We start from the raw sequence: 26,621 nt of genomic DNA, 5'->3' as shown, positions 1-26,621 counted from the left end.
GCCTTACCACATGCAGCCTCAGACGCTTGTAATACTTCAAAACCAAAATATTAAAACACTTTTACAACCAAATATGTAAACAAAAAGATATTTGCTATACTTACTCAAAAACCATCTTACGAAAGAATTAAATCCAGACTTCAAAATCTAAAGAATAATTTTCCGGCACTGTTTTCATCTGGCATATTAAATACCCTGAGCATTTGCTGATTGATTAATATTATCTGACATATCTCTCGCCTATTTCGATAAGTCCAGTACAAGCAATTTCCTGATTCAGTTCAAGTTCGAAGCCCTCTTAGAAATGTACCTGGACCACCATAAAATTGACAAAGATGCATCTGAGTCTGAAGACGGAGTGGGAGCATCAATCGTTTCCTCAGAAAATAGATTCCCTAGGCTCTCTAAACTCATTAAACATATTTTTCAGAAACATCATTTCAAAAAGTTACTAAAATACCAGCTGTCCCAAGCTTATTAACATAGAAGAAGAGTTCAATTTTTGTGGGTACCCTCACACGTCGGAATAACGGGAAACGAAGGAGCTAACAGGACTACACGACAGGCAATTTTAAGTGATTATTCGGACCGTATAGACATATGTTTTTAGTGACTTTCCAGTAAAGACATCGTTACAATATCCACTCTTAAGCAGAAGCTCTAGGTCAAAATGGCTTCTATGATAATATAGTTAAATATCTATAGTTAAATAAACATTTTCTATAATTTCTTCTGTAGTTATTCACTTTTGTTATTTATATTTTGTTCCGTCGCTAATAACCTTTTGGTGGATGCGACTATTTTTCTAATAAAAAAAAAATTTATTTCAGTTGTTACAAGCTGTTATATTTTTTTAATGTTATATACCAAACTTTTGAGATTTCCTGTCTTTACATCTGACGCATAAAAAACATCGCTGATGTCTGCCAATAACGGAAACAAGTTGTGTATCCCATACGTTTAATTCTGGCAAAATGGTTAACATAATTTTTTTTACATTTGAATGTAATGAATTGTCATTTTGGTACCTACAAATTGTATTTTTTCCTAATTAATTGTTGGCCCAACTTCTATAAAAAAATCTTGTCGTATATAAACGATTCATTTTCCAATCTGCATTTTTCAACATCGAAAGTTTATAAGAGTTGATGCCGCCAATATCCAGTAGATGAAAAAATATTTTCATAGGGCACCGGTCACTTTTTCTTTGACTCGTGATCTCTTTTGTCAATTTATATATTGTATCCACTGCACCCTTTCTTTTATTGTAGTGTAATAGAAAATACGGTTTGTAATCTGTTTCTTCTCTACCTGTTTTGTCATCGTTTTTGTTGATAAAAGAATAACAGCTGCATTTTCTTTGGGACGTAAGAAAAGGTTTTGTTTTGCATTAAAGCAAACAGTATTTCTTATATATTACTGGAAATAGATCTTATCGTTCTAGAAATAAGGTTTATTTTTGGGCAGTCTTCCACACAAGGTTACATTTTTATCTAAAAGCTTATCGGCTAACTCAATACTGGTAAAAAAGTTATCAGTAGTTATTCCACATCCTGCAGATAAATAGTTTTCCAGATCCATTACTACCCTTTGTCTTTGGCCTTTCTTAGATTTGTTTTTTTCTTAGCCTAAATGTAAAAATGTATATAATTTATATCAGCAAGCAACAGCTACTGTTCAATTACATAGAAACAGTACTCATATAAAACTAGAACCAGGAGTCAGACAAGGGGATCCAATGTCTCCTAAACTTTTGTTATGGTTTAAAAACTAGATGATAACGACGCATCACAGATAAGGTTGAAAATAAGTGGAGAAGGTCAATGTTAAGCAGTGGGCTTTTAAGGTTGTATGATCATTTAACATCTAACCCTCTTTTCTTTTGTCATTATGCTGTACAGATTCCTTCATATTCTTTTTTTTTTCTGTTTTCACTTTTTAAAAAATATTCACCGCGGTATACATGATTATATTATTTACCTATTAAAAATCTAGAGACACCCCTGACTAACTCTGAGTTTTTCGTGACAGCGGGGGATATAAAACTTCTTTATACTGCAGTATAAACATGTTTAGCATTTATAAACTGAAATAGGTACATAAAATTCAGCCTCGATTCCGCTATGTTTTATACCATTGAATAATTTTTCAATTTATTATAATATATTTAATAAACTGTATAGAATAAATAATATAATAGTTGTGAACGTGAGCTAAATTTTACTCGCGACATTCAGCAAAATCATACAAACTAAACAGTGATTCAGCAAAAATGGGCAAATTGCAACGTAACAAAAATTTTCAAAAGGGCAGAGTTCAAGAAAAATACGAGTACGTTTGATAAATATAACTTCTATAACAGATAGGAACTCAAACAAAAATTTTGTATGATTTTTAAGTCACAGAACATAAAAAATTAAATTTTTAATAGGTCTTTTAATTGCACACCTAATTTATGTCCCTATTTTCTTAATCGTAGTCATAATTTTGTGTTACTTATTCATCTTTACCCTTTTTTGTACCTTAATACGTTTTAATCTTATAATGAAGAGTTTGTACGGGCAATAGCTTGCCTTAAATAGTTTGTGCTAGATCGCAGAGACTACAAGCAGATTCTTAGTATAGCTCGACGCAAGAAAAGACTATGTATGTGTTCTAAAAAAATTCATAAAACTAATGAATAAAAAAAAGCATTTACGGTTTATTTTTACTTTTATTTGATGATAATGGTAGAATTAAACGGACATTAGTTCAACAAATTAGGATGGCGATATTGCTACCATTTAGAGCGTTCTAAGTCTTGTAATTACTTCCAACCCGAAGGACCACCCACTGGCGTGGGAAATAAGAACACAAGCAGTTCAAACAATACGTAATTTAATAACTGAATGTTACTACAACTAAGTTAGTATCTAGCCAAAGTTTTATCGCAAGTTCTTTATTGAAATAGCCCCGATCACTGTCTATACACTGGTCTACGACACATTATAAACACAAGCACTGATACAGAATAAATATTACTACTAACTATAACTTCAACTAAGGACGTTTTCTTATATATGAATAAATTTGATAACTAATGAGCGTTCAGCTTTTAACTCTAAGTTATGTAACGATAACTATAATGCGCGAGATAAAACTCTAAAAACAAGAAGCGACCAGGTCAGCTGGGATACAATTTGATACTGATTACGCGATAGTCTAAAAACTCTTAAACCAAAAATGCGTCGAATTATATCGAATTCGAAACTAAAAACTAACTAATATGCGAGCGACCAGCTAAGCTCGGGTACAATATTATACTGACTTAAAATTCCGATTTTCAATACCTGACTGTTGCAAGGGATTTTCGAGCGGCGGGGGACAACTTCGATATTTCTATACAGAGGTAGGTAAAAAGCGACCTTTTGAATTCTTGTCTAACAGAGAAATTTTTGGAATTGGTCGGAGAAAGTTAATCTACGGGTAAACATATCTTTAAAATACATTTTCGACTTTCATGAGAATTTACCTAGGTAGAAGTTAAGAATTGTAAGTTAATTGCTACCAGTGGCGTAGCAACACTTGGATACATTTCTTACAGAAATTTATCCAGGTAAAATAACCAAAATATTGTATGACAAATGTTTCATTCGAATACTAGCAATATTCTTAATTTTTGACCAGCAGTTTATATGAACAATTGTTAAAATTCATTTTACATTTTACCAATAAACTAATTGGCGGAAAACTAATTATATCCGTCCCCACATTACAAAATTGCATTGTTTACATATATTTTAGTTAAAATAGATATGGTATTTCCATGAGATAGCCATTTTCAATTATACAACCTATAAATAAATCAACGAATCAAACCAAACAACTGTTAATAAATAAACGCATTTTACTCGTATATAAATTCATTACTATTTTATAATAATATTTGATGTTAGGTTCCCTCATTAATTCTTTTTTGTACAGCAACGATTATTATTAGTATCTTGTTGGTTTTTTACTTAAACATACATCACAAATACTACTTGATAGTGTAAGATAGTTCTTGCATCGTGTAGTGACCCCCTTTTTAGATAATTGAGTACAGATTAAGGTACACTAGTCAATCTCAAATTTTTCCATAATGTGGTACGGTTATGGTGTTATTTCTTTGTCACAGTTTGAAGTTCTGTTTTTATAGCATTAATCGAAGAAGGTATATCAGATGCCCATACCATTTCATTTGCCTCTTCTATTTTTGAAGTTATACTTCTATACGCACGGTCGGCGTTGAAAATTTGCACGGGAGTGAATCTGTGAAACCATTACATATGTAAGATAATGAGTAAGAGAGAGACATAAGATATACTTTCTCTCTCTTCCTCTCTCGAGAATAAAAATGTTCCTTTTATATATATATTTAATATTATAAATATATTATATTATATATAATATTATATATATAATACAGTATATATTAATATTATTATTTATGTGATATGTTTTGTATTATTTATTAAATGTTCATAATTATTTTAGGCTTTTGTATTTCAAAATAATTACTGTATGACAGACAACTGTCAATTTTAAAATCCGTTAGTATCATGTCTAATTGGCAAATCTTTTACGTGTTTGGTTCATACGCTGGTGTATGTGAAGTCGAATCCCAATATAAATTTCCTTTTTTATTTTTGAAATATTTAAAAACCTCACGTTAATGTTATTAAATATATGTAATATACGCAAAAATGCTAAATTTTAAAATAAAATGAAAATTTGCAACATAATCTGAGTTGTTTTTTATTTTTATCTTCGTAAAATAAGTTATGTATATTGGCAATTTTAAATACTTATGAATATTGCATTTAAATTTTTATTGTATTATTATATTGAATTATGTTGCAGTGTATTGTATTGTAATTTTTATATTAATAACAAAATAAACAATGAATTTTACTTCAGAGTATGTGTAAATTTTTTTTTGCATTCAACTCCTTTTATACATATATGAAAATAAAAATATATATTTTCATTAAAATATTGAAACAATCCTTCATTTACTATACTCCCATTACAGGTCAAATGTTTATATACAGCAAACGATGCACCATATACCTATATACCTAATTATTTTTCTCTTTCTGCTCTCTCTTACCTATAGCATTAAATATGTAATGATTGTGCAGATTGACTCCCATATAAATTTGTAACGGCGAACGCGTGTATAGAAGTATAACTTCTACCGGCAGTCCCACTGGACTGTCACACCCGTTTTTTTTCAATATTGGTTCTTGGAAAAGAGTGGTTAACCACAAGGAAAAGTAGAAGGAAAACGGGGACCAGGAACCCAAAAAATTTCCTGGCTGAAAAATCTACATACGTGGTTCAACACAACAACCACAAATCTTTTCAGAGCAGCAGTTTGCAAAATACAGATTGCCATGATGGTTGCCAACATCCGAAACGGATAGGCACTCATCATCAATTAGCCTATATTTGTCCAGTGCTGAACGTAGGTCTCCCGTAAAACCTTCCACCTATTTCTATCCTGTGCCTCTTCCATATAGTTTGTGGTGATGTGCTTGATATCATCCGTCCATCTAGTCGGTGGTCGTCCTCTGCTTCGATATGCCTCTTGCCTTGGTCGCCATTCCAGAATCTTTCTGGTCCATCTATCATCCGTTAATCTGGCAACATGTCCGGCCGAAGCTTATTTAGCCATGGCTATTTTTTCAACTGCATCAGTGACTCCTGTTCTTCTTATTATTTCTAGGTTTGGTACTTTATCTCTGATGGTAATACCTAATATTGATCTTTCCATAGCACGTTGTGTAACTCTTATTTTATCCATTGTTCTTTTTATCAGAGTTAGTGTTTCTGCACCATATGTAAGAACCGGTAAAAATCACTGTTTAAAAACCTTTCTTTTTAATCAAACTGGGATAACAGACTTGAAAATGTTATTAAATCTACCAAAGGCAGCCCATGTGAGACCTATCCTTCTTTGTATTTCAGTTGTTTGATTATCTCGGCCCAAGCGAATCTCATGCCCTAGATATTTGTAGGCTATTACTTGATCGATCTATGGCTCTTAACCAGAATTTTACCGCTGACTACAAGGTTGGTCATAAATTTTGTCTTTGAGGTGTTAATTTTAAGACCAATTGTTTTTGACACTTTATAGAGCGTGTGCAACATTTTTGTAGCTTTATCAACTATATCAGATATTAAAACGATGTCATCGGCAAATCTTAGGTGGTTCAGATCTTTCCCATTTATATTAAGTCCCATGTTATCCTCTCGTTAGGCACTACAAGAAGAAGAAGATTGGTTCTTGGTTGGCCCTTATCCTAATAGTCTCGTTGCTTAATCTATCCCATTTCGTCTTTCCAACTATCCTTCTTAGATGTCTCATCTCCATTGCATTTATCCTGCTCTTATGTTTTTCCAGAATTGACCAGTTTTTACTTGCATAGAGCACAGTCGATATCACTATTGTGTTATATTTTTTATCCTTGTCTCTCGTGTAAGTTATCTTTTTCCCAGTATTGGGGCTAACGCATAGTTTAATTTGTTTAATTTTTAAATCACTTTTTAATTTTTAATAATGTTTGAATAAATTTTCGCGCTCAGGTAAATGAAAATTACTAAGTTCTCCGTGATGAAAATTTGAAACTCGAGGTTTCGGCACCCATTTTGGAACCATTACCATGAGGGACACGGTTTCGTTCGAGTTCGGGGTCTCAATCTGCTTACTCCCCTCACTTGTGACGTACCAGTATCGTGTAATGTAAATATACAAGAACCGTTAAACGGCACTAAGGTCTCAATCTGCCTACTCCTCAGTGTCGAGTAACCACTGGACATTTAGTCAAGTTAGTTAGTTAGTTGGTAGTGTTGTTATGCATTAGAGCCTAAGGATTATTGATCAATATCAGGAGATTATCAGGATATATAGGAGATCTTAGATAAGTCTCCTAGAGTATTAAATTAATTAAAGGATTAGACCAACCTGCTTATTTAAAGTAAGCTGAGGTTTTACCTCAGCTTACTTTAAATAAGCAGTTTTAAACACCTGTTTAAAATACTCACCAAAGTCATAACTACTCGACTAACAAGGAAATTAGACGAATACCAACCATATGAACAGGCAGGTTTTAGAAAAGGCTATTCAACTTCCGATCACCTGTTAACCACAAAAATATTAATAGAAAAATATAACGAATACAAGTTTCCAGTTTTCCTAGCATTTGTAGACTACGAAAAAGCTTTCGATACCATAGAACACACGGCCGTAATAAACGCAATGAAAAATTGTAGAATAGACAGCAGATATATTAACTTAATAAAAGAAACTATGAACCAAGCTACAGCTACATACTATCTAAATGAAAATGAACACACGAACCCTGTACCATTAAACAGGGGAGTCAAACAGGGAGATACTTTATCACCCAAACTGTTCACCTTAGTTTTGGAGGACGTTTTTAAAAACCTAAATTGGAAATATAAGGGAATAAACATCAATGGCCGCTACCTCAGTAATCTACGATTTGCAGATGACACAATCCTAATAGCTACTGACCTACAAGAAATGCAAACCATGCTTTTAAAACTACATACCGAATCTTTTAAAATAGGACTGAAAATGAATTTAAACAAAACAAAAGTCATGCACTCCGAAGACACCGTGACAATAATAAACGATAAAGTTATAGAAAAAGTTGAAGAATATATATACTTATGACAAAAAATAATACTTAATAGGGAAATTCAAACTGAAGAAATAAAAAGAAGAAGAAAGTTAGCTTGGGCAGCATTCGGTAAACTGAACTATATACTCAGAAATCAACAAATTCAATTACATCTTAGATCTAAAGTTTTTGATGCATGCATTATTCCGATATTAACTTATGCGGCACAAACATGGACAATCACAAAAAAGAATATGAATATACTTAGAGTCACTCAACACGCGATGGAAAGAGCAATGCTAGGTATATCACTTAAGGACAAGAAAACAAACACATGGATAAGACAGAAAATTGGATAAGACAGAAAGTTGAAATGGGAATACGCTGGACATGTAGCTAGGAGCGATCTAAACAAATGGCACAGATCAATTTTAACCTGGAGACCATACCAACACAAAAGACCCAGAGGCAGACCTCCTATGAGATGGACAGATGATCTGAAAAGGACTGCCGGGAAAAATTGGCTACAAGTAGCGTACAATAAAAAACAATGGAAAGGAAGACTTGAAGAGGCTTATGTTCAGATGTGGACGTGAATGGCTAGACGAAGAAGAAGAAGAAGAAGAGGTTTTACCAATAAAAATGTTTTGTCATTTGAAGAGAATGACATATTTATATAGGTATAATAGATATAATTCTGGTTTAAACCTTTAAAGCTTGCTCTTTTGGATTTCGTATGGTATTGTATGAAACGAATAAGGAAGTTCTAGAAAAAATGAAGAAGGAACCAGCGATTGTGTTTACGATCAAACGCATAAAATTGCAATATCTGGGACACGTTATGAGAAATCAGCACCGTTACTCCCTGCTGCAGTCTATATTGCAAGGTAAAGTCAAAGGTAAGCGAGGACCCGGTAGAAGGAGAATATCATGGCTACGGAATTTAAGAACATGGTTTAAGAAAACCTCAACGGAGCTGTTTCGAGCCGCAGCGAGCAAGGTCATGATTGCCAATATGATTTCCAACATCCGAAACGGATAGGAACCAGAATAAGAAGAAGAAGAAGAAGATGGTATTGTATTAAAAATTTGTCGGGGTGTTACTCATAACTGTCCTATATCATAACTGTTGTAATCGTCTGTCATAAAAAGTAAACTTTAAATAAATGGGAAGTTCATACCGATGTTAACGTATATTCTAGTAAAAACTTTGTTTGTTTTGGTTTTTAGTTTGTTTATTAAAAAGCAATCAGTTTTATTGCGTCAAAAAATAATGAAAATATCTTAAATAATATCTCTAAGAAAGATATTTCTAATTAAAGGAAAAAACTGGTACAAACAACAAGATAAAAGACAAATTATGACAAATGACAGTGATACATCAAAGGAAAATATAAAAAGAGAACGTGACAGAGCAATAAAATTTTATTAAGTGTAGAATTGATGCATTGAATTTGATATTCTACAGATATTAAAAGAAACCTAACAAAATTGCTTTTTACTACTCTCTACAGAAAATTAAGCATAATTTCAGAATATTCAACGCAAATTTAACATTCAGAGAAGCTTACATCCGTTTCATTTCTTTTATTTCTTTGAATAAAGCTCAAGAAGGTCAAAATTTTATCTTGAAAAATATTTCTACCCTACACTCGTTTGGACTGTTAAAACAAATAAGTAATAAAATTTTTTGTTGTTTTTTTTTATACTAATTTAAAATTTGTCTCTATAATTAACAAAAAATATTATTAACAAATAATTATAAACTTTTAAACGTTAAAGAACCACAATAAATACTTTTAATAATGTATTTGAAGGTGCGAAGGAGATAATGATTTATTTATGTTTATTGACTATACCTTGAAATGCCGCCTCAAATTGCAGTTTATCAGCATCGTTTTCGAGCCCAGTGCACTCCACCATCAGCAATAGCCCCACCAGCCCCAGTAGGGGCCCGTAGCCCCTCGTATAACCCATGTCCGAAGCACTTCAAAGGGCCTGCATGATGAATGCCGACCCTTGTCCCGTACTAGGCCCTAGAGACCCTTAAAACGCTTTACTAACACATTACGCGCACTGTCACACAAATTATTCCAAATTATTAATGGAGTCATCAACTGTTGAATGCACCAACACCACGGGGTTGTTATTCTTTGGTCATAATAAAGTGTCACTCTCGGCTACATACGCATTCCTCGATGTAGGCTTTATATGCCCTTCTGTCAAGTATGGAAGGTTGAAATAGTATACTATGCTTTCGCGGCGGTTCAATAAGTTGTGAAGAAAAGCGATCGAATTGACAGAAGCGACATCAGCGGAGGGTTGAGAGAGCGAAACGTGAGGCTCGGAGCCAAGGAAAAGCCGCGCCCTCTGCTCGACTCCCAGCGCAGGCGGAAAATCGAGGGTGGAAAAGCTAAAGGGAATCTGTTATTACAGTAAATCAATAAGGAATGGAAATATAATGTTTCTATCAGTCGCTAAATTTTCTACAGATTTCTACTTTTACAAATTTCATTCTTAGAACTAGTTCGGTAGTCAAGTCTATTAGTAGATATTACTAGTCTATTGAAAAATGGATTCTCACAGCTATACTGGCTAATTGTTCTAATTATTGTCGCTGTGCATTGAATATGCATTAAGATAGAATGCCTGTATATTTTTCAAAGCATACATTTAGAACTACTTAGAGTTATTTGCAGATAACCTCTGCAGACAGTGTGATATAACACCATATAAAATTATATTAATTTAATGAAGTTTTACTCTAAGTCAACTACAGGTCTCTTGAAGGATTAAGGCTTAATTGGAAATTTCCTTTTATTTTCTTTTATTTTGTGTGCTAACGTTCCAATTTCTAATATTTATTGTCACTTTTAACTCTATAATTACTGCTGTCAGCCATTGCTTTTGGTATTTCCCTTCTTCCTGATCCCCTTTTTTCCATTGATAATACGACAAGACACATGAGGACTTATAGGCCTAGGGCAAAATGTTACAATAGAAATGCCTAAAGTTCTTGAAGACATTTCTCCTTCTTTTTCTGTCTTCTGCTTCTATTCTCCAGTCCAAGTTACCGACTTCCTTTAACTCACTCTTAACTTTGTGTTTACGTCTTTCCCTTGGTCTTGCTATTCTTCTACTTTTTATTGACCTCCTATGTAAGACCCTATTTGACACTCTTCTAACGGACATTTTTTGCCCTATGCACCAGCCATTATATTCTGTGTACTTTGACACACATCGCAATTTTAGGCTCTTTATACTTCGTTATTGGTTCTTCTTCATCATCCTTCTTTACTCCTTGTCTCTTTTAAAATACTTTTTAGCATTTTACGTATCCATCTTTTCCCCCATCCGGCTCCCATCATAGATCTAAATGTGTCTGTGGTTTTTTTATGACATCCAATTTTTTGCTTATGCATGTTATATTCTATATTTACATATTTTTCTTGTAGTTTCTTCTCCTATCGGAGGTTGGCTATCATCACAGTAATCCGTACCTTATTGGCGGCTGCTCTGAAAAGATGTACTGATCTGCAACTATACCACTCTCTTAGGTTTCTTAGCTAGGAAATTCTTCGTCTTCTTATGGATCTTTTACCTTGCATTATGAGCCTTAATATCTTATATTTCGCACCTCTGGTAATGTGGCCTAAAGATTTCAGCTTTCTTGATTTGATGTGCTTTATGACCTTGCAATCCTTTTGTAGCCTTCTTAACACTTCTGCATTTGTAACTCGTTGGGTTAATGGTATTTTTAAAATCCTTCTATAGCACCACATCTCAAATGATTCCAACGTCTTTATATTGTCCACATTTGGTGTGCAGCTTTTCATTCCCAAACTGGATGTCATCTATATCTTCTTCTATTTTTTTGTATAGTCTTCCATGTATTATTTTGAGAAATATCTTAAGTGTGTGACTTATTAAGGAAATTGTTCTGTACTGGGAGCATTATGTCATAGGTGCTGACTTTGGTAGTGTTACAAACGTGGACAGCAACCAATCTTCGGGTATTACTCCTGTTGTAATACTTTGTTGAACATATCTAAAAGTATATGCAGTGTTTCTGCGTCAACGCATTTAATTAGCTTAGTGGATATCTAATCTGGGCATACTGATTTTGCGGTCTTTGCATTTCTAATTGCCTGTTCTAATTCGCACATTATTATTTTCGGTCCTGTTTGTTCCTATGGTTCTTCTTGTATCATTCTATCATAGTCGAATAATTTCATTGTGTATTCTTGTCAAAATTTTAGTTTATCTTTGATGTCTGCAATGAGTTTACCATTATCATCTTTGAGTATCCCATAGTGTGCTCGCTTTTTGGTACTTGTTAGTTCTTTTATTTTTGTAAGCATATTAAAGCTGTCGTTTTTTCTGCCATACTTTTCTATTTCTATGCCTTGATCTGTTAACCACTTTTCCTTGCCTTTTTTTATCTCTACTTTAATTCTACTTTGTAGTTCTTGATATTTTGGCTCATTTCTCCCTTTGGCTTGTCTCCCCTTGTCCATTAATGCTAGAATTTCTGAAGTCATCCACTTTTGTTTTTTATTTGTCTTTTCAGGCTTTAAATTTTCTTCTGCAGCCTTTAGTAATGCCTTCTGAATATTGCTCCACTTTTCATTTACATCTTCTGATGTTAAGATTTCATCTCCTACTTCTGTTAGATTTGAGTTGACTTGTTGGATCACATTTTGATGTATTTCTCTTTTCCTTAATTTTGTATAATTAAACGTTGGTTTGTTTTTAGGTATTACAATCTTTTTAAGTTTCACGCGCATTTTAGCTATCAGCGGGTTATGGTATGAGTTGACATCTGCTCCGGGGTATGCTTTTACTGCCTTAATTAAGTTTTTGTATCTATTTTTGACTAATATATAGTGTATTTGATTTCTGACTATGCGGTTTTTGTTGTCTGAGAATATATTTACATATATTCTCTTCTAATTCTTCATTTTCGTATTATATCTCGTATTTATTTGTAGTTGTCTAACTTGCTCTTTTTTATCATTTTCCTTATTACCTTAATGAATTTTCGTGTTTAATGAGAGTAAAATTTTTTATAATCAACGTAGCATGCTTATCGTCTTATTTAAATCTTTACATTTATCTGCGCCCTAAAAGTTGATCCTAGAGTTGCCACCTGAGTATCTGTTATGACCTAAGGTCCCAAAAAACTGTTTCCATCAGTCTACTTGATGTCAACTTCGGATTTTTGTTTTGTTTTGAGGGCAAATTTAAACGATTCCACTCCATGGACTTTCGCTTTATTTTTGGAGTTTTGTAAGAAACCCAAGTTTCGTCTTCCATTACAAGTCGGTCGATAAATTTGTTACTATTACAGTCATATCGGATCAAAAATTCAGGAGCTGCTTCCTGCTTCCGTCTTATGGATACCTGTCAGAATCTTTGGTATCCACCCAGCGCACTTTTTTTATAGCCAAGGTGCTCCGTCACTATTTCATTAACGAAAGATCGAGAAATTCATCAACTTTTTTCTTTAACTCCTCTGTCACAAAAGATAGTCTCCCATTCTCCATCGTGCACACTGGTTCTTCCCTATTGGATCATATGCACAATTTCCTCACTGAAGATTCGTTTATTACATTTTCGCACTCTTCTTCTTATTGCGCCGTCTCCTTTCGAAGGTTGGCGATCCAAATGGCAATTGTAGCTTTGGAGACTGATGCACGAAAGATTTCTGTGGATGAGCGGTTAAACCATCTCCTCAGGTCTTTCAGCCATGACTTCTGACGTCTTCCAACTGATCTTTTGCCGTGAACTTTACCTTCCAATATGATTTGGAGTAATTCATATCTTTCATCACCTCTCAACACATGACCCAAGTATTGTATTTTTTTTCTTTAATTACGCTGAGTAATTCTTTTTGTTTACTTATGCTCCGAAGTACCACACCATTGGTAACTTTTTGTATCCATGTAATTCTCAGTATTCATCTGTATATATACATTTCAAAGGCATCTATTCTTTTTTTTGGTTTCAGAGTCCATTGTCTAACTTTCACAGCCATACAGCAAAACAGAGAAAACGTAACATCTGATCATTCGAATTCTGAGCTCTAGACTAAGGTCTGATCTTGTAAAAAATGTTTTCATGTTCATGAGTGTTTTCCTCGCTTGTTCGATTCTTGATAGGATTCCTTTTTTTGGATTACACACTGTTGATATTTGCTCTATAGTTGATATATTAAAATATTTTCCCAAAAATTGTAGTCTTCCTTGGCCGATGAATTATAATTATTATTGTGGTTTATAGGTCGTAGCCAAACTCGATGCAGCAGCGACCAAAGACGTGACCTCTCTCTTCGCTTTCACTATCTATTTTATTTGAGCCTTTGTGTGTCTGTTGGGATTTCTCGGTTAGACCAAATCGGTATTGAAATTTTTGGTATTGTAAATTATCTCGGCATTTGAGTGACATTTTAAGATTAGTTTATTGTGTTTAAAGTTACATTGGCTACAGCATATTGTAAAATTATTCATATAGAAATATATCTAAAAGACTAAAAAATAAGTTAGCCAGATGCCAAACTTCTTACATAAACAGTATCGTCATATATCCAAATATTTTAGCCGACATATTTTCAAAATATATATGAAGGTATTTGTTGGAAACCATTTGTTCAGGCTGGCTTAAAGGACTATGCAGGTATTCTGCGTTCATTAAAGGAAATCATTCATAACATCGCTAAAAATAATTTTATTCACAGTCAACATTTAACAACTAACAGTTAGATATATAGATCTATATTTAAATAAAAAATAAAATAAAACTTAAGGTACTAAAGTGTAAACTCAAGTAAAATAAAAAATAAGTAACATCACAATATATCTAACAAACAGTAACGGTGCGACGTAAATCCTATTTTATAATAGAATACTATTCGACTTTTACTAGAAAACAAAAAGAAAAACTTGCATAAATATTTATCAAATATTTAAGTAGACGGGCTTTATTTGTAGCAAAAATTAAACAGTTTGGTTTCATATCATTCAGTTATTATTAATATTAATCATTTATTATTATAAATGTACCTAATAGACTGTGAAGATCAGGTTCATGCAATGATCCATTTTGATTTAATTGAATCGCCAATAGTAACGATTTTGTCCAGTTCATTGTTTTTTTTTTAACCATCATTTCAGGATTTGAAGAGACCCTACTGTTTGTTGGTTATACCGTGGTAACATTATATTATATACAATAACATTTTTAAGTGTTTAGGCCCACTAAATACTGTTTCATTAAAATTCGTTAGTAAGAAAAATGTGCTCGATGTGGCAGTGTATGAAGAAAATTAAGTTTATTTTTCTTCGTTAAATTTTAAATTCTTTATAAGTATCGGTGAATTAAGGGTAACAATATTGTGGGTGCAATATGAATAACCCAACAAAACCTACTAGAAAAACTCTTAGTAATCACTGCCAAAGTTAAAGAACTCACAGGGGGACTAAGACAAAGGCAGAAAAGAAATATAACTGATTCTGACGGAAACAGAGTAAAATAAGAACGTGGAAAGAATATCTAGAAAAACTATTTGAAAACCAAAGAGATAAGATCTTTGAGCTAGAAGAAGAGGTAAATCGTGAACCAAGAATATTACAGCAGAAAGTTTATTCGGCAATAACACATTTAAAGGATGGAAAAGCGGTAGGCCCTGATAATATACAAGCAGAACTACTCAAACTAATGGACAACGAATCAATAGTAATAATCACAAAGATATTCAACAACATATACAACTCTGGAGAAATACCAACAGAATGGCTGAAATCAGAGTTTATTGCACTTTCAAAAAAACCAGGAGCCAAAAAATGCGAAGATTACCGTACTATAAGCCTCATGAGTCATCTAAAATTGTTCCTAAAGATGATAATTCATAAGAGAATCTACAAGCTGTGTGAAAGTCAAAGTTCCCCCAACCAGTTCGGTTTCACAGATGCTGTTGGTACTAGAGAAGCTTTTTTCTCAGTACAAGTCTTATTCCAGAGATGTAGAGACATCAACTGCGACGTATACGCATGTCTAGTTGATTACGAGAACGCGTTTGATCGAGTACAGCACGCCAAGATGATGCAAATACTAAAAGAAGCAGGAATTAACGACCAAGATCTGAAAATAATTAGAAATCTTTACTGGAATCAGACAGCAAATCTCAGAGTTGAAGGTGAACACACTGACTATGTGAAAATCATGCGTGGAATGAGGCAAGGTTGTATTTTGTCTCCTTTAATTTTCAATCTGTACCCTAAAAGAATATTTATCGAAGCTTTGCACGAAACTGAAAAAGGTATTCTACTAAATGGTTATCGGCTAAACAAACATCAGATATGCAGATGACACCATAGTATTTGCAGACAATTTAGAAGACCTACAAGTTCTTATGAACAAAATCACGTATTACAGTCAACAATATGGACTCAATATAAATGTTAAGAAGGCAAAGCTTATGATAATTAGCAAGAAAAGGATAACAGAAAGTCAACTCTACTTCAACCAATTCCCTGTAGAAAGAGTAACGCATTACAACTACCTCGGCACCATAATAAATGAAGATTGGACCAACAACTAGGAGATTAGAGCACGCATCGATCCGCCTTTAATCGGATAGGGGCCTTCTTCAAGAGTCACAACCTCTCTCTTTTGTAACAAAAGTAAGAATGCTGCGATGCTACGTCTTTTCTGTCCTTTTTATTGTGTTTAATCGTGGACTTTGAATAAAGATATGTGCAGAAAACTGCAAGCATTTGAGATGTGGCTATATCGGAGAATACTTAAGATCCTGTGGACTGACCGAGTCACAAATGTGAACCATCAAATCTCTAAAGTTACAATTTTTCGGACATATTATGCGAAATGAATCCAGATATGCTCTCCTCCAAGCCATTACGCAAGGAAAAATATTTGGAAAACGAGGTCCAGGAAGAAGAAGAACATGTTGGTTAAAGAACCTCAGAATCAGATTTAATACAACATCTGTGAATTTTCCGCGTTGCTGCAAATAAGATAAAGATTGCCATGATGATCGCCAACATTCGTAACGGATAGGCACATCAAGAAGAAGAAGAAGAAGAATCACTGCCCAACAATATATTTGTTTTGGCCTCCAAAATTTTGCGGATGAAGATGATAAACGTTACAAATTGAATAAAGTAGAACTGACCGACCTCATTCGAGATATTGAGTAGCCACAGGAAAAGGCAAACTTCTAGGGATGGAGAGTGTAGTGATGAAGTCTGCTCCAATGTGATGTCAGGTTATCGGATTGAAGATATCGAGAGCAGGATCTGCTGCCTTTTCTTAAAAAAACAATCTTGTTGTTTGTAAAAAAGTTTAAGATTTGACAAGATATTTAGATTTGCACCATTATCCATCTAAATGGAGGCAATTCATATAATTCTCTGAACTTAGTTTAATAAAACCTTTATTACTTCATAATGGCAACCACCTTTCTTTTATTTCTGCTGGTTATATAAAAAACATAAATTCCAAACTTGAAAGCACTCCTCGAAAAATGTTGAATATAAATGGAAAATCTGTGAAGCTCTGAAATTGATTGATGTTCTCTTAATAGTAGTTTGCCTAAACCATACAGTACTGTTTTATGTAGATGGAACAGCGGAGATAGAAAATCATATTATATCAAAGTATACTGCCCTGCAAGAGACCTTAACTCTAACGAAAAAATTGTCGTTGTTGAGCCTCTCGTAGACCCAAAAGATATTTTACTTCCACCCTTACATATTAAGCTGGGTTTGACTAAAAGTATTGTCAAAAGAATAAAACAGAAGTCCGTTAAATATCTAGGAGACATATTTCCTTCATTAAGCGAAGTTAAAGTCAAAAAATGATTTTCTGTACACAATTTGACAGAGCTTTGAAAGTCAAAGAAAAAAAAGCTTGGAAAGCTCTCAAGGAAGTTATTTGTGAGAGTATTACTTGGTAAGTTCATCAACCGAACGTACAATATTTCTATTCTTAACTCGAGTTTTCTGCCCTAATTCCACTCGAAAAGAATACTAATGTCGTTGGAACGAAGCTGTGCTTACGGATTACTGTTAGTTTGTATGAAGGGATGCCCCAGAATTAACTTACAACAGACAAGCTAACAGACGACGATCAAACGAAGCTCTTACATGATTCATTTAGAAATCTATAAACACAATCCTCAATAAACAAAATTCAAATAAACTCTTAGTAGCTCTTCTTCCTGGAGTGCCTATCCGTTTCGGATGTTGGCGACAATCGTAGTAGTTGTAGCTCACTATGTAAAAAATTATTTGTTTTATCTCTTAATTTTTAAAGATAACATTTAATAAAACAGAACCATTATATTTTCTTGCGAATTTTATTTTGTGATATCATCAGAAGTTCACTTTAAATTTATTAAAAATATAGATAACTAAAGTAAATTTCAAGATTTGAAAAACTATCTCATGCTCTACATAATAGTCATTGTCATTGAATTAAACATTTTTACTCAAAATTTAATTTCTTTATAAGTAACTAACTCACCGATAGTTTATAAAAATATTTTTCCTAAATTGTCACAAAATGCGTTAATAAACTGATGAGAGTGGTTTTGGTGAACGGAAATTTTCCCAAACGATTTATTTTAAATGTCCCCTACTATTTAATATCAAGCAGTAGAAGTAAAATAATACAATAAGAAGTGTTTGAGAAATAAATGTTAGACTAGAATACACAACTGCATTGTGTGTGTTTTTTATACATAAATTATATTTATATGTAATTCCACCCATTAGAATTAAAGGAAGGAGAATCTTTGAAAATAATTAACGAATCATCAATTTTTTAATAAATTTTGTGAAAATTTAGTAAACAACAATTGTAACATTTTATTTATGGTTTATAAATACTTGTAAAAATATTTATCTACAGTAAACTGGCACCATCTTTTCAATTTCTTTTCTGTAAAATTTAAGTCTTCACGTCGAAGAATTGTTCAGTTCTTTTTTAAAAATGGCCATGGGACGGGTGCCAAGACAGTGATGAGGACTAAGCCCACTACTAACACTACTACTATCACAATATATATTCCTAATATGCATTTTCTTGCTGTTGAAAACTGAAAAAGAAAAAAATGGGTATTACAAATATATACATAATATAGTTTTCTTTCAATGGATATTCAAAATGTTTTAATTTAAATTTACATGTCTCGACAGCATATGTTACTGACACAGGTAAAATTGCATTACATTTCATTACAAGAATATAGGTACACTTTACAATTTTCATATTCTAACCTATATATCGTCTTGTCTTCTAAATTTCCTAGTAAAGTCTGGTTTCACAGAGAAAAATTGATACGGTTTAGAATTGATCTAAGGAGCTGAGAATATTCTGTAAGTTTTGGCTAATATGATTATTTTTCTGTATTTATTAAAATAAGGACGGTCTACAAGTTATACGAAAGAAAATTATAGTTATTGTTACAAAATGGGCGGGAAGTACTAACAGAAATACTAACAATATGTTTCCAGTTAATACACAGATCAAAATCATATTTCCCCAGTCTCCCCTCAGCATTCTGCATCAACGCCTACAATGAAGTATTACACCAACCGTTAAATGCTATTCTTTCCGATCGAATTTAATGCAGTTTAAAAAAACAAAAAAAAACTTAAAACTTGAGTTACTCTTTGGAAAAAAAAAGTTCACTCTTTAAATCAATCAGAATCTCCAGTTTTTGGTCATGTCTACAAAACCCTTATCTACTATTATCAACAGTATATTCTCCAAATTCATCATCATAAGTGGCTCAACCATCCGTTGTGGATCTTGACATATTCTGTCGATTCCTGGCAACTGCCTTCCATCTTCTGACCCTTAGAATCTGTAGGTTTTCTTTCACATCATCAATCCATCTCCTTCGTGGTCGTCCTCGACTTGTAAAATACTGTACCATATCTCTAATACTTCTGCCCACTATAACTATATCGTCAGCGAATGCGAAAATTTGTGTCGATCTAATAAAAATACGCCAGCTCGTCAACCTGTCTTAGACCATTATTAATGTCAAAGAACGTAGAGTTTTCTCCTTCAATTCTAACGCATGAGCTTACGTTTTGCATTGTTAGTTGGGTCAACTTAATGAACTTAGGTTGGATCCCAAAGTCTATCATTGCATTATATAATGCAGTTATTTTCACACTGCCATAGGCTGCTTTGAAGTCGACTAAGAAATGGTGTGTATTTATGTTATAGTCTAGTGACTTCTCTAGAATCTGCCTATGTGCTTGAATTTGATGTGCAGTTGGCTTTTCAGCAGTCAATCCACATTGATATTGACCAACAATATCCTTTGTAAAATGTTCAGGTCTTTCAAACAATACATTGAACAAGATTTTATACGCAGATGCTAACAGAGTAATTCCTCTATACTTCTTACACTACATTGGATCACCCTTTTTATGCAACGGACACATTATTCCCCTTTCTCTACTCTCCTGGTACCAATTCATTCTGCCATATAAGTACTATTAATTTATGGATTGCTGCAAAAAGTTGATCACCACCTTTTTTATACATTTCCGAACAGATTTCATCGATTCCTGGGGCTTTATTATCTTTGAGTTTTAGGATGGCATTTGACATTTCTTCTCTTATTGGGTCTTCAGTGTGTAGTTGACGTTGTAGATTCTGTTGATTGTCTATGTTGTTACCTCCTTTGTTGTGCTCATCTGTTAAGTTTTTTAACTGAGTTTTTATCATGTAAAATTTCACCTAGTGTCTTTACAAATTTTCAAATTTTGAATCGTGGTTTAAATTCTCGACGGCTATTATTTAAGGATTTGTAGTATTTCCTCGTTTTATTTTTATCGAATAAACCTTGTATCTCATTGAGAGTGTTCTGTTCGTATTCACTCTTCTTACGTCGATGAATACGTTTTCCTCTTTTCTAAGACGTCTATACTCTTCTTTTTCTCTCCGTGTACAACCTGCGTCGATGATTTTTTAATATGCTGCTGTCTTTCTATTTGTGGCCATTTCGCACTTATGATCAAACCAATGATTTCTTTTTTCTGACTTGGTTTTGCCCAATATTTCAACCGATTTCTGTAACACAATATCTCGTATATTTACCCATAATTAAGTAATGTCTTCTTCTTCTTCCAAGTTTTCTGTCCTTATTTGATCTTCTATTTGCTGTCTGTATACATTTGCAATGTCGGGGTCTTTTAGTTTATTAATATCGATTTTTTCTCTCCTTTTCCGATCTCCTTTTTTAAATTGGATATTCTCTATTTAAAACGTGCTTTAACTAAATAGTTATCACTATCTATGTTTGCTCCCCTAAAAGACCCAACATCTAATAAGTAAGAGCAATGTCTTGCATCGATTATTATATGATCTATTTGCTTAATCGTTTCATTATCAGGAGATTTCCAAATTCCCTTATGTATATCTTTATTGGGAAATCATGTCCCAGCTATTACCATGTTCTTAGACATCGCAAAGTTTATGATTATGAGACCGTTATCATTAGAGTCTACGTGTATTTTAAAATAAGAAATGCGTTGTATAATAGATTTGGTTGTGCTAAGGTGACGGTTTGTTTAAACATTTAATTCGTTTTTTATTATTATTCTCTAAACTTTAGATTTGAAATATCATCCTATTGTGTTACGATTTATTTTACTGAATATTCTATATAACTTACCCTGGCGTCCAAATTTCTTTCATTATAATGGGAATTTCTTCCACCTGCCCCAAGATCCTTCATCGGGAACGAAGAAACTCTACTGTCTGATGATTTTTCTGATACGCAGTATAAAAGCTAAAACACAATAGCAATTAAAATATTTTTACACGAAAAAAGAACAAAATAGCAAACAAGATATAGTTGAAATTTTCACCGTCTTTAAAAATAATAATATATTATTGGTCTTGCATGCGCAGACGCAATCATTAGTCATATAATTATCCTCAGTGTGGGTCTGACTGTGGTTTGGAAACTGGTATGTATTACGTAATAAACCTATTTCTTGCTTACTAATAATCCGGCTCGAAGGACCAATTAAAAAGAAATTTCAAAATAGCCGTATGAGGCTGATTTTATATTTTTACTGTATTAAACTTTTATTGAAATATATTTAAAATCGTAAGTATTAAACTTTAATATACTTCGATAAAATCACAAAGAAGTTTGTTAATCCATTATCTTAAAAAAGAAAAAAATATCAATAGCGAATATAACTAACTGATTTTAAAGTAGTTTTTAAAAAAAAATTTGAAACAATGACCACAAATAAAGAAAGAAAAAAGGTGCTGCTAAAAGCAAAAATAGATTAATCGTACCAAACTATTTCTGCGCTCAAATCGATTCTTAAAATTGAATTTGTTGCCAAATATAAATGTCGATGAATAAGTTTAACGTTTGCCTAAAAGTTGTCTATTATTTCGATCTGGAACTTTTGACTGATGAGGTAACTTATGAATATCTGTTTGTCTAATTATTATTATTGCTGTTATTTCAAGTATATTCTATTATGGTCCATATTTATATATTTGCCTAAACAGCAGAAAGAAAACCACTTAAAGTATCCACAATGAGAGAGTATTGTGGAAGAATATAGTTAAATCTTGTAATTATACTTAAAATAATTATACTTACCGACAACAATAAATGTGCCACCACGTGTACTACCACGTAGGCTACAAGGATATATTCCACTTGTTCGGGTAACTCTGCTTTTGTCTGTCCAACCGCAAAGAACAATGTAACAACTAAAACAATATACATAATCACTACCTGTGTATTCAATGTAATTCAATTTTTTTTTTTTTTTTTCGTTTTGGAAGTGTCTTAATAATTCCTGTTTTTTATGTAACTATGCCCGTTCTAGCTTGTATGTAGGAGTAGTTTTAGCAGGATGCCTCTACTTGCCATACAGCTCATGCAACATTGGACAATCTGCACGAGCAATTTGAGGGCATGGTCATCTAATGTGGAGAAGATGTGAACTGGCCATCGAGATTGTATGATTTGACCCGTTAGACTTTTTCTTCAGTCACAGGTCTGTGCGAATAAGCTATAATCTACAGCCGTTCTTAATGCCAACATAACCTATACCATCAATTAAATTTAGCCTGATTTACGTGCCAGAGTCATATAAAACTGGACATTTCAGATACACGCCACCGAGCGTAGCTGCGGTGGACATTTGAACTGTTATATTCCATATAAGGTTCTTAATTTAGAGCTTAATCCAAAACCACTTATAGACTATGCTGTTACTTTATCCTTGATATTCCCAATTTTGTTTTTTTTTATTTTAAATTGCATTAAAATGTCTCTTTAATTTCATGACAAGTACAAATTTGGCTTATATAAGTCTGACAACTGTGAAACTATTTTAAAATGTGAATTTAGATTGATAGTTAAATTTGCTTATTCAATAACTCATCCGGAATATACCAGGATCCGGATATTATAACATTCATTAAAATAGGACGGCTGCGTTGGATAGGACATGTAAAAAGAATGGAAGAAGGCGAAATACCCAACAAAATATTCAAACAGATGCCAGTAGGAAAAAGAACAAGAGGAAGACCGAAACTGAGATACTTAGAACAAATAGAAAATGATATAACAACCTTAAAAATAAAAAACTGGAGAAAAAAAGCACGAAACAGATCAGAATGGAGAAGAATCCTGGAACAGGCCAAGACCCAAAAAGGGTTGTCGAGCCAGTGATGATGATGATGAATAACCCATCTCTTCTCTGTCATTCCATTTTTCATATATCATCAGTTCTTAATATTTGCTTCCTCAATATTATTTCATGTTAAAAGATATTTTAATTTATGTTAATAAAATTGCCTAAAAAAATTGGACGTTTTTTGATCATCATATCGTTGAAGTTAATACGATTCGCCACACAAGGATGTCAAGAACATTTGAAAGAAAATGTTCCTATGGAAAGTAGAGAACCGGTAGTCATAGCAGATATTTGTTTGTTTATTTGTATAATATGAATATAATCAAAAATTTAATAAGTATTACTCACTTGCTATAATATGCGCACTATTACCCACCAACCAATGAGCCCAGTTAAAGATTGGTCTTTTCGACGTTCCAGGATGCGGCCTGAAGTAGGCTCCTATCGGTTGGAAGAAGCACAAAATCGTAGTAACTGTACCCAAGATAGCGTGAGTATTGTTTGGAGACCAGGCCTTCAATTCGACAAATATCAGTACAAAAGCTGCCATTGTAAACAACCACGTCAAAACCATGAAAAATCGATGCATCTAAAATAAAAACCGTAAAATTAGTTTTAAAACTTTATGAATCTTTTATAGCTGGCTTTTAAAGGGGTGCATAAACAAACAAAATATAATACAATATACTACAAGGGTAATCAATAGAACTTTATAATTTAGCATAAAGTAATTTAACATATTTTTACAAATAGATTTATGTCGGAACGATATTTCAGTAGGCAAGCAGAGTCATTTAGATATGTGTGTACAACTTGGCAAATTTTACTTTGTCGCAAAAAAGCAGTCTCTGCAAGATAGCAGATACGCAGGTACAGTACGAGTAGAAGTTTTGGATATTCACATATATTCAAAATAAAATCATAAAAATTGCTTAAAGAATTCTGTAATATAAGGAAGTACAACCTTAAACACTTAAACAGAAGATATGAGAAGAAAAAATGTACCTAAAGATTGAACCAAAGCTTTATTACGCCCTATATACAAAAAGGAGGATAGATTGGCATGTGAAAATTACAAAGGTGTTGCTCTGTTGGATACTTGCTACAAGGTATTAGCCAGGATGCTAAGAGAGAGACTGAACAGATTTGCTGAAGATAAACCAGGAGAATATCAAGCCGGTTATAGAGTTAATAGATCAATGACATATCATATTTTTACACTAAAAGAAATCTAGACTACCTGCTATGAACATAAGGTAACCCTTTATGCGATGTTCATAGATTTTTAACAAGCGTTTGATATAATAACAAGGAATAAAATGTATGAAGCACTGAGCTCCCTGGTGATATTAGTTGGATTAGTAATAATCACTCTGAATAGCACACGAAATCATGTAGTATGAAGAGGATTCTGATCGGATCAATTGGAAGTAAACAGAGATCTTAGACAAGGAGATCCGTTATCCACGGTGCTTTTTAATTTGGTATTGGAATCAATAATAAGAAATAGTCGTGTTAAAAGATCCGGATTCATCTTCAACAAGAGATATCAATGTCTGGCCTTTGCTGATATCATTACTATCCTAAAAAAAACAAGAAAATTATTACGAAATGTTATAAAAAGATTAGAAAAGAAGGCAAAATATTTTGATCTAGAAATGAACCAGGAAAGGTCAAAGTACATGATACTCGGAAATACAGAGCAAAAAGAAGAGAGACAGTTTACTTTCATATCTAATAAATTAAGAGAATATAGTTTCGAGAGAGTGGTCCATTTTACTTATCTGGAGGGTAATTATAGACGGGAAAGATCAGGAAAAACAGGAACTGAATGCCAGATTGGCAAAAGGATATGAAAAGATGGAAAGCCTAAGAACACTAATGAAATTAGAATATGTATTAAATAAAAAAATATTAAGGGTATATAAAATGGTAATACAGCCCATAATGGCGTATGGTAGTAATTTAAGAACAATCAAAAAAGCAAACATGGAGGAATTGAAAAGATAGGAAAGGACTATGCTTGGTGCTATATATGGAGGCAAAAACACGGTGGAAGGTTGGGTCCGACGAACAAGCAGGGAGCCAGAAGAACTGTATAACCACCCAAGCATCACTCGCTTCATAAAGGCATAGAGAGTGAGATTGAAAGCGCACGTGATAAAAATGGAAAGTTAGAGGATACCAAAAATGATCATAAAATGGGGCCGATTTATAAATAGAAGGAAAAGACGTCTCAGACAAAGATGATTTGATAGCGTAAAGGAAGATCTCAGTAAAGATGGAAATATTGGTTCAATAAGTCAAGTTACTAAGCAAGGAGCATGATTGGACAAGAAGCCAGCTCATATGATACAAGTTTTGTAATATACGTATTTGTAATATATGTATTTAAGCCCTTAACCTTTAAGACCTTTTGTGCTTTTGTAAATAATAAATAATATAAGTAAAACAAACTTTAGTAATTTTCCCGTCCAATATTCACATATTGTATTGATTAAATTAAAGCAAAATTTGAATTTATATTTAAAAAAAAATAAACCATTGGAATGGCCTTAAAACTTTCTTATTATTGGAAATTACTTACCGCAAACCACATATCTTTTCCCATTATAGTAGTTCCAACCCACGTCTGTCGATAGTACCTGGCTAGTATAATTCCCAGCGAAGCTGTTCCAATCCATGCAACCAACATAAACGATCCGTGTAATTTTATCAACAACTTGGAAGCTGCTTTTACTTCTCCCGTATCTGCTAATGCCAGTGCATCAGCGCTTGCTAAAACTCCGAGGTCATGATAACCTACAGATGTCGCTAAAAACATTTTTATTGTTAATTAAATGAGAAGAAGCTTTGGAGGGTAAAACAAAACGTTGTTAGCATATTAACATTGAGATTGAAAGATACTTACGGCTAATTTTGGATCCAGTTGCAACTAACAAATTATACCTATTATTCACCAAGTCAAATGTTATTCCGCTTACATTGGTAACTATATTTCGTCTAACTTTGCAGTAAATCGTGTCGTCAACAATACTTGAATTAAGAAGTTCGATTCCAAGTTGTGGCTAAAAACAAAAAAAATGAAATTATTTATTTATTTCAACAATAGTTTTCAAACATGTGCGACAAGAGAAGAAAATTCCGACAAAAATGTGTTGAGTTAAGAATCAGTCCTAGCACCCTTAAACACGTATGACCAGAGTAGTAAATTTAATCAATATACAATAATAGC

At 33.0% G+C, this 26,621-nt stretch overlaps 2 protein-coding genes across 4 annotated transcripts in view; both read right to left on the bottom strand.

The window, feature by feature from the left end:
* The window catches only part of LOC140444124 (pikachurin-like), a 379,011-nt gene extending 369,075 nt beyond the window's left edge, over window positions 1-9,936 (bottom strand). The window contains exon 1 of the mRNA XM_072535797.1: window positions 9,530-9,936. Within this exon, the coding sequence (XP_072391898.1) occupies window positions 9,530-9,647 (118 nt within the window). The 5' untranslated portion in view covers window positions 9,648-9,936. The remainder of the gene's footprint in view (window positions 1-9,529) is intronic.
* Window positions 9,937-14,380: 4,444 nt separating this feature from the next.
* LOC140444123 (putative ferric-chelate reductase 1 homolog) overlaps window positions 14,381-26,621 on the bottom strand; it is a 109,532-nt gene continuing 97,291 nt past the window's right edge. For all 3 annotated transcript variants that reach the window (XM_072535796.1, XM_072535795.1, XM_072535794.1), the window contains 6 exons: window positions 26,298-26,454; window positions 25,974-26,200; window positions 23,735-23,975; window positions 22,339-22,451; window positions 21,385-21,501; window positions 14,381-18,786 (listed from right to left, as the gene is read on the bottom strand). In XM_072535796.1, coding sequence (XP_072391897.1) covers window positions 18,664-18,786; window positions 21,385-21,501; window positions 22,339-22,451; window positions 23,735-23,975; window positions 25,974-26,200; window positions 26,298-26,454 — 978 coding nt within the window. In that variant the 3' untranslated portion in view covers window positions 14,381-18,663. The remainder of the gene's footprint in view (window positions 18,787-21,384; window positions 21,502-22,338; window positions 22,452-23,734; window positions 23,976-25,973; window positions 26,201-26,297; window positions 26,455-26,621) is intronic.

Source organism: Diabrotica undecimpunctata, chromosome 6, assembly GCF_040954645.1.
Source record: "Diabrotica undecimpunctata isolate CICGRU chromosome 6, icDiaUnde3, whole genome shotgun sequence".
In the NCBI taxonomy this organism is placed as follows: domain Eukaryota; kingdom Metazoa; phylum Arthropoda; class Insecta; order Coleoptera; family Chrysomelidae; genus Diabrotica; species Diabrotica undecimpunctata.
This window is presented reverse-complemented; position numbering and strand designations above follow the sequence as displayed.